At 41.7% G+C, this 15,086-nt stretch overlaps 1 protein-coding gene and 1 long non-coding RNA gene across 3 annotated transcripts; one reads left to right on the top strand and one right to left on the bottom strand.

Annotated features, from left to right (window-relative positions):
* The first annotated feature begins 349 nt into the window (after positions 1–349).
* Positions 350–14,744, top strand: slc35a2 (solute carrier family 35 member 2). 2 transcript variants are annotated; one of them, XM_037772716.1, is made up of 6 exons: positions 350–721; positions 3,842–4,024; positions 4,260–4,411; positions 5,172–5,294; positions 5,467–6,056; positions 14,469–14,744. In XM_037772716.1, exons 1-6 carry the CDS (start codon positions 658–660, stop codon positions 14,494–14,496), a joined length of 1,140 nt encoding a protein of 379 aa, XP_037628644.1. In that variant the 5' UTR covers positions 350–657; the 3' UTR covers positions 14,497–14,744. The 2 variants fall into 2 exon arrangements, with proteins under 2 accessions (XP_037628644.1, XP_037628643.1); XM_037772715.1 differs by lacking the exon at positions 14,469–14,744 and adding an exon at positions 6,666–6,906.
* On the bottom strand, positions 3,107–6,773 carry LOC119489836. The gene is made up of 3 exons (XR_005207265.1): positions 6,643–6,773; positions 5,181–5,321; positions 3,107–4,011 (listed from the first exon to the last, which is right to left on the bottom strand). It is a non-coding gene; the product is annotated as an uncharacterized LOC119489836 (long non-coding RNA).
* Positions 14,745–15,086: the final 342 nt, after the last annotated feature.

The following is a 15,086-nucleotide window of genomic DNA, read 5'->3' as shown; positions in this document are numbered from 1 at the left end:
TGTTATGATATATGATGCTGTTATATTATTCTATGCTATGCTATATTATATTATTATGTGTGTCACATTTATTTATTGTACATACTACTTTTATTTATTGAAGGACTGTATACACTATGTTCACCCATTCACTCTGTATCTTTTATATCTCTATTATTGTTTTATAATTTTTCTATACCTGTACCTGTCCTGTGTTTCACTCTGTTTGCTGATATTGCTGCGTTGACACCTGAATTTCCCCTCCTGGGGATTAATAAAGGTTCATCTTATCTTATCTTTGTGTATTACAGCACAGTGACACGGAAGCAACACGTATTTTTCCCTCAGAGTGATGCATCCTGTCAGTCCGTCCCGTCTCTGCAACTGTAGTTCATTCACTTCCTGAACACCTCAGTCAGCTCCTCACCTCAGTTTTCATCCAGGTGCTCCTCTAACCTCAGCTCCGGCTTAGTATCCGGCTGACTCCCGCTTCTGTAACCCAAACAAACAAACAAACAAACCGGAGGTCTGTGCTCCGGTTTAGGGTCTAAACTACTGTGAACCAGGGGGAGTAGAGCTAGCTGGCTGGGAGGCTCAACGTTAGCCGAGCAGCAGCAGCAGCAGGTGAAGGAAGCATCGCTCCGGTCTGGACCTGACGGCGGGTAGAGCGAGCGCAGCATGGCCGCAGGGAGCAGCAGCCTTGCGGGGGAGGAGAAGACAGCGAGCCGGAGTCAGAGCGACGGTGAGTGGGTCCGGAGGGACGGAGAACCGGCGGACGGGGTAACCTCACACGGCCCAAACACTCAGTCACTGTGGGGAGCTACCTGATGGGAGGACCGGCGGGAGGAAATAATAATATGAATGTCTTTAAATAAAGTCCTAAACTGAGTCTGGTTCTGCATCAACGCTCAGAGCGGTACAGGCTAGGTAGTTAGCTGCTAGTTAGCTGCTAAGTAGCAGCTAAGCTAACCAAACTTAGCTAACTTAATGAGGGTTTTTATTAATAAAAGTTAACCAGAGAAGTTAACTTGTATGCAAACTAACACATGTTGACATTATTTAACATCATCACAATGTTTAATTAATGAAGATAGTGTCGTATTTGGTTTTAATTTATTTAAACTAACTAAACTAGCGTGCTAGCTGAGCTGGCTAGCAGCTAACTAGCAGCTAAGCTAACCAAACTTAGCTAACTTAATGAGGGTTTTTATTAATACAAGTTAACTAGTATGCTAACTAACGAATGTTGACATTATTAAACAACATCACGGTGTTTAATGAATGAAGATAGTGTCGTTTTTTGTTTTAATTTATTTAAACTAACTGAACTAGCATGCTAGCTGAGCTGGAGGCTAACTTCACTGTTTACTAGTGTAAAGCTAGTTTGTGTGCAGCTGTTAATAATTAATGATGATACTGTACTCAGTAGAGGCTGGAGCTCGACGGCTAATGCTAACACACTGATAGACAGCATTATTACAGGTGAATAAACCACCAGGTGTGTTAGTGGTGGGCTGTCAGAGGGCTGCTGACAGCCCACCACAAGTACAGCCCTCTGACGTCCACGTCACAGGGCTGCTGACGTGGACGTTTGTGTGTGATTAGACACACACACACCCACACGCACACACACACACACACACACACACACACACACACACACACACACACGCACACGCACACTATTGTTTGCTGGGTCACACCTACACTTCAGTACATCAACATACATGTGCAAAGTTTACGTTGATAGATTAATAACACTATTAGTAATACACACTTTGCTAATGTATATAGAATGTGCCACTGGTGCACTTTAAACTTTAAACTTACTTTACACTGCATCCCATATACCATGTTATAGACTGTACATATTACATCTATTTATTGTACGCTACATTTTTTATCGATGGACGGTACACGCTATGTCCATTCACTATTTCTATTTATTGTTTTATAATCTTTTGTACACCTGTACCTCTGTATCTGCGCTTTGCTGCTTTGAAACCTGAATTTCCCCCCAGGGATTAATAAAGGTTCCTCTTATCTTATTTTAGGTTATTCTATGTTTATATTTTAGATTATTTTATGCTAGTTGTGGTAGTCGGGTATGTTTATAGTGTTTTCCAATATTCTTTATATTGTGTATTCTACTGCATAGATATATTTCTCTAGTGTTATTAGGGATGCACCGATCCAACTTTTTCTGTCTCGATACTGATAGCGATACCTGGGCTTTGGGTATCGATCCGATACCAGTGTTTAATTAATAAGCTGTATGCCTCACTGTGTGGAAGTGACTGGGATCATTGTTTTTTACGTGTAAGGCAACATCAGGCTTGACTTAAACATTGCATTCCTAACTTTGTAAAACAAAATAACAACTTTATTTATATAGCACCTTTCAAAAACGAGGTTACGAAGTGCTTTACAATAAAAGCATGATAAAAGTAATTAACATCCAGATCTTAAGATCTAAACAAGATAAAATTATATAAATACTTACAACAATGCACCATCAGTTAAAGGGACTATTTGTAACTTTCAGAAATGCTTGTTAACAGCGACACCTGTGGCCGTTAAGTCAACGAAAGTCAGCGTCAGGCACGTGCTTGCTCGCTCTAAATAGACATGAACGAGCATCGCTCAAAACAGTGAGGCGACACACGTCAGCTAAAACCACAATATCACTCTATATTTCAACTGCTTGGCAGTAATGTTAGCTGACCAGACGAAGGTCTCTCCTTGAATCACTGCTGATCCTAGTGTTGGCCTTTCCTGCCTCAGCCCCCGGTGCTGAAGCAGGAAAAGCGAGTCGGTGCTGGGGCTGAAGCAGGAAAAGTGGGTTGGTGCAGGGGCTGAAGCAGGAAAAGCGAGTCGGAGCCGGGGCTGAAGCAGGAAAAGCGGGTCGGTGTCGGGGCTGAAGCAACAAATTGGTCAAAACTTGAACAGAAATTAAAATTCCTGTATATAAACATAGAACTTAATTTAATTGATCGGCCCTATTGTCACTGATATCCGATCCAGCTATTTGTGTCAGTATCGGCCCGAGGTGTGTCCTTTTTTTATTGATAAATTCAAAAATAATAAGTAAACAATGCAGGTTTCACAATTAGAAATAATCATAAAAACGATATGTTATATTATCTTATATAAATATTAGATTATATTAGCTTTGTCTCTATTAGCCCTGTAATTAGTTTAATTAGTAGTTAATGTAAGTCGCTAAATGAATGTACTGTACAGTGTAAAGTGTTAGATTATAGAGTTCTTTGAAAACATTATTAGGAAATCAGACCCACAAAATGAAAAGTATTTTTTACTTTTATTCAATCTGATGATTACTTTCTCGATTAATTAATTAGTTGAAAGCACAAGGAGACGTCTTCTAATGTTTTATTTTACAGGACCAACAGTCCAAATATATTCAGTTCACAGTCAGTTAAATAAAGGCAGCAAATCGTCACAGTTAAGAAGACGGAACAAGGACTCAATGGAAATAATTAATTCATTATCAAACTAGTTTGCGATTAATCAACAAATTGGTTCAGCTCTGAAAAGGTGTTACAAAAATAGCAATTTTATCCCAAACTAGAAACTTTTAAAAAATATTTTTTTGTCTGAAGAAGAGAAATATTGATACTAAAATCATACTGAAGTAAAGTGATGGAAATCTAAAAACCTATAAAATCTGATGGATGATTTATAAAATGATCAGCAGGAATGTGTGTTTGATTTGTAAAGTGAAACTAATATAATCTGCCAATTTAACTGGAGTCTGCTGACTGACGGTCAGTTTATAGTAGAAACAGGACAGTAGAGACGGATGGAGGTTTGATCGGTGTGTTTTGGTGTTTCCCTGCAGTCAACAGGAAGTTGAAGTACATCAGCCTGGCGGTGCTTGTGGTCCAGAATGCGTCGCTCATCCTCAGCATCCGATACGTACGCACGTTGCCGGGCGATCGCTTCTTCACGACGTCAGCCGTCGTCATGGCGGAGATCCTGAAGGTCCTGACGTGTCTGCTCATCATCCTGCTGCAGAAGAGATGTAAGTGGATCAGACACATGACGAGTGTGTTTAGGAAGTGTTCTGTGTATTAAATGTATATATTATATATATTCCAAAATCATTAACAGGAAACTTGAACACGTAAACACACTCAGTGGGTCCTCTTCATTATGCTAACCTGTCTCTGTCTCTGTCTCTGTCTCTGTCTCTGTCTCTGTCTCTGTCTGTCTGTCTGTCTGGGTCTCTGTCTGTCTGGGTCTCTGTCTGTCTGTAGTCAATGTGAAGGAAACGGCGCTCCTCCTGGTCGACTCCATTGTGTTTCAGTACAAAGACACTCTGAAACTGGCCGTTCCTTCTCTCATCTACACGCTGCAGAACAACCTGCAGTACGTCGCCATCTCCAACCTGCCAGCCGCCACCTTCCAGGTCAGACTTCATATCATCAAAGAGTTTAGAAACAAAGAGACTAAAGTCTGGTGCTTTTTTTAACAACAGCCGCTAGATGGCGCCGTGGAGCCATTTTGGACTGAAAACGCCAATGAGTCTGTGTCCATGGATGTATAAAGAGACTGTAAATCAGAGAATCATTTTTTTTTTTTTAGGTAAATCAACTTCCCAGTAGGAACATTTAAATAGCCCTCATTTAAATCATTATGTCCTAAAAGTTTTAAAATGAACTAATATCTGAATCCAGAGTTATTTTCCTCGGCATAATAAACGTGCATCAGACCCACGGGACTGCACCGCCCTGCATGCCGACGTTTGACTGGCGTTTGGTAGCCGCTTTCAGTCCAAAATGGCAGAAGCGTAGCTCTGCTGCTGGGCACTTCAGCAACAGAGCTTCTTATCACTTCACTTCTTATCAATATACGTTCTTTGATATCATCACCAAAAACATGTTAGTCTCTCAATACTGTCTGATGTCTGTCGCCCATTGGTTGTTACTGAAGACGTGACTTTGTTGGGGACTATTTTCAGCGGCGGATGAATCCACATGTGGTGCTCTAGTGAGTGTTAGTGTCAGCAGGACGGTGTATGTGGGATTGAGTCAGCATAAACTACAGTGTGTGTGTTCACGGTGATGAAGGAACAACAGTGAGGCTCACTGATATAAGGGTACTAGTTAGTAGATACATTCACTGCTGGTTGGAGTGTCAGTGTGGATCGTCTCTGTGTTCTCCGTCAGGTGACGTACCAGCTGAAGATCCTCACCACCGCTCTGTTCAGTGTGATGATGTTGAGGAAGTCTCTGTCCAGAGTTCAGTGGATTTCTCTGCTGCTGCTGTTTGCTGGAGTCGCCATCGTTCAGGTACGTCCCCCTCACCTTCAGCTCCACCTGTCTGAGGAGTCATTTCAGATAAACACTGGTTTAACACTGGTTACTGGCGGTAAAGTTTGGTACACCGGTTCGGTCCGACCCTACTGATCAGTAAGTGAAGTGATTGATTGACGATAGATGTTATTGATGCTCTCCCTCTCAGGTGCAGCAGGAGGGGAAGAAGGAGGCGTCGGTGGCGGACAGCTCCAACCAGAACTACATGGTTGGTCTGGTCGCCGTGGTGATCAGCTGCCTGTCGTCGGGCTTCGCCGGCGTTTACTTTGAGAAGATCCTGAAGGGGAGCTCCGCGTCCGTCTGGATGAGGAACGTGCAGCTGGGGATCTTTGGCATGGCGCTCGGCATGCTGGGACTGTGGTGGAAGGACGGCGACGCCATTGCCGAGCACGGCTTCACGTTCGGCTACACCAGTATGGTGTGGTGCGTCATCTTCAACCAGGCGTTCGGCGGGCTGCTGGTGGCCGTGGTGGTGAAGTACGCCGACAACATCCTGAAGGGCTTCGCCACCTCCTTCTCCATCATCGTCTCCACGGTGACGTCCATCTACCTGTTCGGCTTCCACGTGGACCTGCTCTTCACGGCGGGGGCGGGGCTCGTCATCGGCGCCGTCTACATGTACAGCCTTCCCAAAGCGGCCGGTGGCTCTTCGTCCCCGAGCGCGTCCTCGTCTTCCTCGGCGTCTTCGGCGTCGCCGAGGACGAACGAAGGCGCCGAGTTGGAGGCGTTTCTGCCAAAGTCAGTGCTGGTGAAGTGACTCCCTCTATCTCTCTCTGTCTCCTGCTCTTTGCAAAGGTCTCTCCACCTCCTCCTCACCTTCTCCTAACCTCCTCACCTTGACCTGAACTCCTCCTGATCATCTGCTGACCTCCTCCTTACCTCTCCCAGATTTCATGACCTTCTCCTGACCTCTTTCCTCCCTCTGACCTCCTCCCCTCCTCCTGAGACTCTGACGGCGGTGGAGAAAAAGAGGAGGAGACTCTTTATTTTCTTTCTTCTCTTTTTTATAAAACTTCTCCCTTCTTTCCGTTTCCGTCTCTCTGCTCTCCTGAACTCAAAACAAAGACCTCCTCGCTTCCTTTTTTCCTCCTCCTGTGATGAAAAGGAGAACAGAGGAGTCGATGAAACTAACATTTGGTTTGTGACGGGGAGGAGAGCCGAGACTCACTTTCCTGCTCCTCTACTGTGACTCTGAACTTTCTCCTTCCAACTCGAGGAGGAAGAAGAGGAGGTGAGGAAGGAGAGCAGCGCTCCTAACGTCTGGTTTTAACTCTGCTTCTCCTCCCACCTCCTCCTCTTCCCTCCCTAAACACTAAACACTAACCTCTCCTCTGTCCTCCTCCTCAGAGCTCAGGGAGGTGTCGCGTCTCCTCCTGCCATCCACATCACAGACTAACTGCTCAAAGCACAAGAGGAGGTGGAGGAAGAGGAGGAGGAGGGGGAAGGAGCTGTCTGTCTGTTTCCTGTCTCGCCCTCTCTGCCTTAACTTAACTCTTTACTTTACTAACTGAATGAAAGAGGAAACGCCTTACTGTTCGCTGAGTATTGATTCTAGTTGTTATTGCTGGAGGAGAATTTGCAGTTTGATCGGATGTTTTCACTGAGCATTCCTCAACATCCGTTAAATGTTTATTATTTAATGATTATTTTCATTGATTTGATGAATCATTAATTTAAAAAGTGAATTAAAACAGTGAAATATCTCAGAGTCCAACGTGACGTCTTCAGATGTTTTGTTTAGTTCGACCAACCGTCCAAAACTCAAAAGAGATTCTTTAGATTCACTGTGACATAAACAGAACATGTGAGACATTAGAGGAACTGAGACATCGTCCTGTCGGGGTTTATTTCACAACAATGACCCGCTAACTGTACATTATCCCGCTTATTACATGGCTTCTTACTGAAGAAATCAATAATGTGACACAAAAACGGTCCACCAGAGAACTCCGCCCATAGCAATGGTCCGTTATACATAGCAACGGTCTGTAATACATAGCAACGGTTCGTTATACGTAGCAACGGTCTGTAATACATGGCAACGGTCTGTTATGAAGAAATAACAGACCGTAGAATGCCGTGATTGACCAATCAGAATCTAGTATTCAACAAAGCCGTGTAATAAACTGAAAGAAAATCCACAGAAGATGATCGGAAGTTTAAATTCTCAATAACCTGTATTATTTCCTCATTGTTATTGATGAATGAACGTTTCAGCTGGTCGATGAGACTGAACGTCTGAAGAGTCACTTTGGATTCTGGGAACTAGACATGTTCTGGGATCAATGAGTTGATAGAAAAATAATAATTAAATATGATTCAATAATGGAATCAAAACTTTATCAGCTGATTACAACATTCATGTTTTTCACTGTTTTTTTTAAATGAATAATTAATTATTGATTGAGCGGCTCAGTGAAAACCGGTCGCAGGTCAAACTCCGCTTCCTGTCGGCGTCCACGTTGAGACGTTTGTGCTCGGTGCCTTTCCTGCTCATCTGTACAGAAGCCATACGATAACGTTAACGTGTACAGAGAACATCCAGAACGGTTGGTTGGTGTGAGGGACACAAACAGCTCCCGTCTCATCTGACGGGGGTCTGATAGGGTGGCGGTGCTCGTTGATTGGAGCACCTTTTTTTTTTTAAATGAATGAACCTAATAATCATTATTCTAAAGTTCGTCCTGCTGCAGGCGTCTTGTTGAAGAAGACGTCCTGCGCAGGGTGGCGTCCTGAATGTCTTTCTGTCGGTACGGCGGGCGAGTCGGTCGCTCGGAGTCGAGTTCGTCCGCTGAGCTGCTTCCTGTTGTTGCTGTTTGACTTTGGGAGGAGGGGTTGGGATGTTTTTGTCTCCAGACGGCTGCAGGAGGTGACGAACAGCCGACCGCCAGAGTCTGGTTACAATCCACCGCATGTAGAGACGGTCCGTTTGTTACCGAAGCACATTATAATCTGAAGGCAACGCCTCCGGTATTACCTGATCAGCTGATTACCTGATCTATTCACTGATGAAGTCTTTAGTCTCGGGCATCACAATTTCTCGAAATTTTATCAAAATCGCAGTTTGGCCTACTGCTGTTGTCAAAACGCAGGATGAGGAAATCGCAATATTTGTTAAAGCTACAGTAGGCAGAATATTTTTGGCATTATTGGGCAAAAATTCCATAATAACCTTTCAGCATATTGTAATTCAAGTGTTCTGAGAGAAAACTAGACTTCTGCACCTCCTCGTGGCTCTGTTTACAGGCCTTATAAAATCTAGCCTGTGACGGGAGACTTTGACCAATCACAGGTCATTTCAGAGAGAGAGAGAGAGCGTTCCTATTGGCTGTGCTCCGGCTGGTGGGCGGTGCTTGGTATTTCCTCAACTGATCTCAACATGGCTGCCGGGTCACTATCTTTCTCATTTTACAGCTAAACAGTATACTACAAGATGTTTCTGAAGACATTTGAGGAGAGAAATAGGCATTACAGTAACAGAATATTGATTCACATTTGATCAGCACTGAATAGTTTGACCGTTTATTCGGAGTTCACGAGTGATTGACAGCTGCTCAGAGACGGCAAGGTTCCAGCTCGGCTCTGATTGGTGGTTTTCCTCCGGTCTGTGAAGTCTTGCAGATGCTATTAGGAGCACCGGAGGACACATGATTGTTTCAGATTACCTGTCTCATGCATTACTGTCAGGATATAGTGACTGTTTTATAAAAATAACTTTTTTTTTGGATTTCATGAAATGGAAAATTTAAAAAAAGTATTTTATAATTAGATATTTCAGCTTCACGGAGAAACAACAAATATTTCCTTCAAGAAAACAAGGAAATGAGTCATGGTTAATTATCTTTCTGTAGAAACGTTCTTCATCTCCTGCAGACCGACGTGGAGACAAAACAAAAATGTTTTTTTTTCTCCCAAAGATTTTGTGTTTTATTATCATAAGAATCAAAAAGAAGTGAAGAAAAGACAATATTTTTTTGTTACTTTCTGTTTTTGTAAAGAAAAGAAATCAGTTTCTGTCTTTTGGGAACTTTAAAACTATATTAATATATCATTTATTTTTTATTTAATGTGGGAATGAGAGGTTGATCTGGTGGTTGGTTTTGTTGCTGGGTGGTGGAGGAAGAAGAGGAAGAGGAAGCTCTCAGATAGAGACTTTATCTGGTTGTCGTTGAGATTTTAGGATTCAGCGGTTGCTTTGACGGCGAGTATGACACTATCCGTTAGTATTATAATCAGAATGAAGTTTAGTACGAAGCTGATTCATTATCTCCATCACAAGTTAATTATTTTATCTCACAACGATGACGTTGTTTTCTCCAGATAAATATCCCGAGAAAAAAAAGAGGAACAAAATATTAAACTGATCCTGTTATCGCAAATACATAAATAGTGTTATCTGTCTGTCCATACTGGAAAAAAAATCTTGAGATTATGAGATAAATATCTGGATTATCCCAAGATAACGAGACCTCAACATGCACACACTATTATAAATTAGACATATCAGCTGGAGATAATGGGATCAACATCATAACACTCGATTTATCGTGACGTGTAATAAATATCTGATGAGATAATTCGCATTATTTAACAAAACGAGAGCATCTGTGCTCACTAACGCAACGCAGAAATGTGTCTTTATCTCGAGATATCGCTAGAATAATCTCTGGATTATATTGAAATAATCATCTCCACAAAACAGCATTTAGTTTTTTCATGAAAGCAACATATTTATCTCGTTATACTGAGATTACAAGTTAATTATATGGGAATGACAACAAATTTTTATCATAATCTCAAAATAATAATGTCACTTGTTTTAGGGGAGTGACAGGAAAACTATCTGGAGAATCAAGAGGCTCAAATACTGATATCAGGATGATTATCTTCTCATGTCTAGAAAACAACATATTTAACATATAATACTGAGATCACAAGTTAATGATGGTATAACTCATCTCGTTCGCACAAGAAAACAAAAGGTTGTTTTTTGCGAAATATTTCGTTATCGCTGGATTATTTTTTTAAATAACAGGATAAATATCTCGGGAACACAAAAGGTTGTTTTCTGGAGATAACAAGGTAAATATACCGTTGTCTTGAGAAAACTAATATTGAAATCCCAATATTCTATTTTGTTTTGTTTTGTTTTGTTTTATTTTATTTTATTTTATTTTGTTTTTATTTTAATTTAATTTTATTTGTTTTGTTTTGTTTGTTATTGTAAAATGTAATATATTAAATTATATATTAATGAAAAGATATTGGGATTATTATCTAAATAATGACATCTTGATTTCTGGTTTAAATTACATATTTTTCTGATTATCCTGAGAAAACAACCTCTGATTCTCCAGATATAATTAACTCACCGCCTCTAGATAAAATCATTTTACGTCTGCTCTCCGTTGAATAGTTCGATAATCTGTTCAGTAAAATATCACATCCTGTTTACACTAAGTATTAAGATTGAACAGATACTAAAAGAAGCAGCTGCTTAATTTTGTGTTTAATTTTTTTTAATAAATTGCACAGATTTTTTTTTTTTTTTTTTTCCAAAAACAAACAAAAAAATCAAACAAATTTTTGAAATTTGTGCCAAACTTTAAAAATTGCAGATTTAATTTTCAGGACTCAACATCCATAATTCCACTTTTCACCGTCTGGAGCGCCACCTGCTGGCAGTTTAACAAAAATCCTGTAAAATTGACTGCAGTTAGTGTTAAAGTCTGTTATTTCTCCGACTGTCTGAGGGATGTTCGGTGTTTCCTGATTGGACGCTGCAGGCGGAGAACCGTCCAATAGGATCCGTACAGGATTGTTTTCAACTTCCTCTTCCTGTCTGGACGTTTGTGTTTGAGGGATCGTTTGTTAGTTTGCACTTGATTGTTGACTTGTACCAATGCCTCTGAACCTGTAAATACTTCTTTTGGTAAAGTTTTTTATAAACAAGGACATGGACTCAAACACTTTGGAGTTTGTCTTAATTTGTAGGTAAATTATAGTAAAACTATCTCAGGTTGTTTCCTTCAGATTCACTTTATTTCTTTTTTCTTCTACACCTCTGTCAGTTTCCACTGAACAACCTGTTAGAAATAAATCTGGAGAAGAATAAAGCTGAAATATTTGAGAATAAAGTCATTATATTAAAAAAAGGTTGTTAGATCACAAGATTTTAAACTTGTTGAAGTAAACCGGTAAGAAAAGTTTATTTAAAGTTACCTGATAACTTTATTCTCAAAATATTTCAGCTTTATTCTTTAAATCTTAGATTTATTTGTCTCTAATACTCCATAATCTAAAGAAACTGTTTGTTTTCCTCCTAAAAGAAACAGTTTTTTCAAATCACCGCCACTTCTCAAGCCTTAGGGTCGTCTTTTAACCATTATATGCTATATAAGTGTCTAATTATTAAATAATGTTATAACAAAGTAATTTTCGATTGATTTTTGAGGTAAATATTGTGGTAATTTGGCAGTAATTCCAAAGAAATTTCAAATAAGTTACTTGGTTACTATGAGGAAAATGAAGCGTTACCGAAAACACTATTGGGTATTTCTCTCCCCTGAACTCGTCCTCTCAGGCAGAGCCGTGTTTGACCCCAACGAGCTCCACTAATCAAAGCCAGATAATTTCTAACCGCCTAAACTAACCTTGTGATTTCTGGAGCTGTTGGGACAAACAAACTGATCTGAGAAGACCTCATGTGAAATGTCGGACTGCTCCTTTAACGATGAACACAATCAACAAAGCAGATTTTACACAGCGGACATTTTGACTCTCAGCCTGTTTATAGAGAAAGCTCAGATTTCACCAGCCGTTAATGTCAAACTTTCAAACATCTGATTCCGGTTCCAGTAACGAGATGTTCATCAGGTCTGAAGGTCTCGTCTGTCCGACTGTTTTTTTTTAAATAGTTTATTGAATTTTCCCAAAACACAAAAAGGAAAACTGAATTCATAAATCTACGTAAATAATTCAAAATCACAGCGGAGGAAGTGAATGTGTGTCGTTGTGTAGTTTTGACGTGTTGATCAGCTTCACACTTCATTTGATCAAACATTTGATCAGTTTAATAATCTGATGTACAGCTGATTAGAGATCAGTTCTCCTGCAGCTCTGGGAACAGCTGTTAGAATCGTCATGGAGACTGAATGATGTCATAACACAAGTTGTTTATAAAAGCATAAAATATATGTATTTATATATATATATATATATATATATATATATGTGTGTGTGTATATATATATATGTATGTAACCGGACATTTTCCTCCCCCCTGGCTGCGCCTTGAGATCCTGTCCATGAAAATCTGCAAACAGGATCGGTGAGAAGGGACAACCCTGGTGGACACCCGCTGGAAACATGTTTGACTTTGTGCTGAGTATACGGACGCAGCTCTCACTTTGGTTATACAAGGACCGGATGGCTCGTAACAACAACCCCGGTACCCCATATTCCCGCAGTAGCCCCCATTGGACCCCCCGGGGACGGACACGGTTGTAAGCCTTTTCCAAGTCCACAAAACACATGTAGACTGGATGGACAAACGGCCGTGACCCCTCCAAGAGCTCTGCAAGGGTAAAGAGCTGGTCCACTGTTCCACGGAGTCTCCTTTCCAGCACCCCAGAATAAACGTTCCTGGGGAGGCTGAGCAGTGTGACACCCCTATAATTGGAACACACCCTCCGGTCCCCCTTTTTAAAAAAAACGGGAACCACCACCCCGGTCTGCTATTCCACAGGTACTGTCCCTGACAGCCCAACAATGTCCAGAGCCTTCAGCATCTCATCATCCCGACGCCTTGCCGTCAAGAAGCTTTTTGACTACCTCAGCGACCTCTGCCAAGGACATGGACAAGCCTTCCCCCGAGTCTTCACACTCTGCCTCCTCCATGGAGGATGTGTTGGTTGGGTTCAGGAGTTCCTCAAAGTGCTCTTTCCACTGCTTGATGATATCCCAAGTCCAGGTCCGCAGTTCTCCTCCCCGGCTGAACACAGCCTGAGTCAAACCCTGCTGTCCCTTTCTAAAAACGTTTTTTCAGAACTTCCTTGAAGCCAACCGAAAGTCCTCCTCTATGGTCTCCCCGCATTCCTCCCACACCCGCATTTCTGCTTTGACGACCGCCACAGCTGCGGCCCAACCGGTACCTGTCAGCTGTTTCTGGAAACTAAGCCCAAAAGGCCTCCTTCATCAGCTTGACGGCCTCCTGGGTTTTTAGGTCGCCGCCACGACAGGGACCTTCCGACCTTCCGACCAGAACTCCTCATAGCCGCTTCCACAATGAACACGGCCCACTCAGATTCCATGTCCCCAGCCTCCCCCTCCCCCCCCCCCCCCCGCCATCTGATCCATCCCACCACCAGGTGGTGATCAGTTGACAGCTCCACTCCTCTCTTCACCCGAGTGTCCAAGACATACGGACGCAGATCTGATGATGCTACCACAAAGTCTTTGGGTGTTCTGGTATCAAGTACACTTATGAACTGCCTTATGCTCGAACGTGTTTGTTATGGACAATACATGACTAGCACAGAAGTCCAACAACAAAGCACCACTCTGATTCAGATCGCCCCCCTCCAGGTTTCTCCATCGTCGCCCACGTGAGCGTTGAACTCCCCCAGCAGAACGTTAGAGTCCCCAGTCGGCGCCCTTTCCAGGACGCCACCCAGAGACTCCAAGAAGGCCGCGTACTCCGAGCTGCTGTTTGGTGCATAAGCACAAAGTCAGAGACTTCCTCTCAGCGACTCGTAGTCGCATAGAGGCGACCCTCTCGTTCTCCGGGGAGAACTCCAACACAGCGGCACTCAGCCGCACATAATTAATCTTTTAACTTTATTGACTAAATTTCATGTTCATTAAAGGAAAATTACAGATAAAAAGCTGAACGTCTGCTTTCACCAACACTTCATCGACTCGATCCAAAGGCTGTTAGAAATATGAACAACCTGTTTTATGTTTAAAATCTTTGTTTGAGTTAAAACTGTGTTATCTGTTTTCATTTTGTGACAAATTCAACTTTAATTAATTTGTCCATAAAGAAGGAAAACCCTGACGAAGCAGGAAACTATAAAAATAGTGGAGAGACCCGTTAACACAACAGGAAGTCTAACCTCTTCTTCTTCTCTGCTTGTGTCTGTCCTCCAGGTGTTCAGGTAAACAGAAAGGGTCCTGAGTGACAGACGGCTGTCTTCATCCTCCCTGCTGACGCTAATGCAGTGTTATTATGGTACTACAGTATTATTATTATGGTACTGCAGTATTATTATGGTACTGCAGTACTGAACTGTGTTATAGGTACTTATTACACGGCTTTGTTGAATACTCGATTCTGATTGGTCAATCACAGCATTCTACGGTCTGTTATTTCTTTATAGCAGACCGTTGCTATGCATAACAGACCGTTGCTATGGGCACAGTTCTGATCTCAGACTCTGGCGGACCGTTTTTGCTCCAAATTATTGATTTCTTAAGTAAGTAGCCGTGTAATAAGCAGGATAATGTTCAGCTAGCAGGTCATTGTTGTGAAAGAATCCCCTTCAGGGCGAAGCAAGACCCTCCGCATTGCGTCGTCATAACTATTATTACTGTGGCTCCTCTCAGCTTCCATATAAATATTTATTTATGGTTATTTAATCTTTACAGTGTTTCTGTTGTCGGCTGAAGTTTTATTTTTACTTCACTGACCTGCAATTTTATAGCGTCAAATATGTTAAACATAGTTGAACCCTTCAATTTAAATCTTTAAAAAAGATATAAAACATA

This window comes from Sebastes umbrosus, chromosome 6, assembly GCF_015220745.1.
Source record: "Sebastes umbrosus isolate fSebUmb1 chromosome 6, fSebUmb1.pri, whole genome shotgun sequence".
In the NCBI taxonomy this organism is placed as follows: domain Eukaryota; kingdom Metazoa; phylum Chordata; class Actinopteri; order Perciformes; family Sebastidae; genus Sebastes; species Sebastes umbrosus.
Note: the sequence above shows the minus strand (reverse complement) of the source record. Positions and strands in the feature narration are given on the sequence as shown.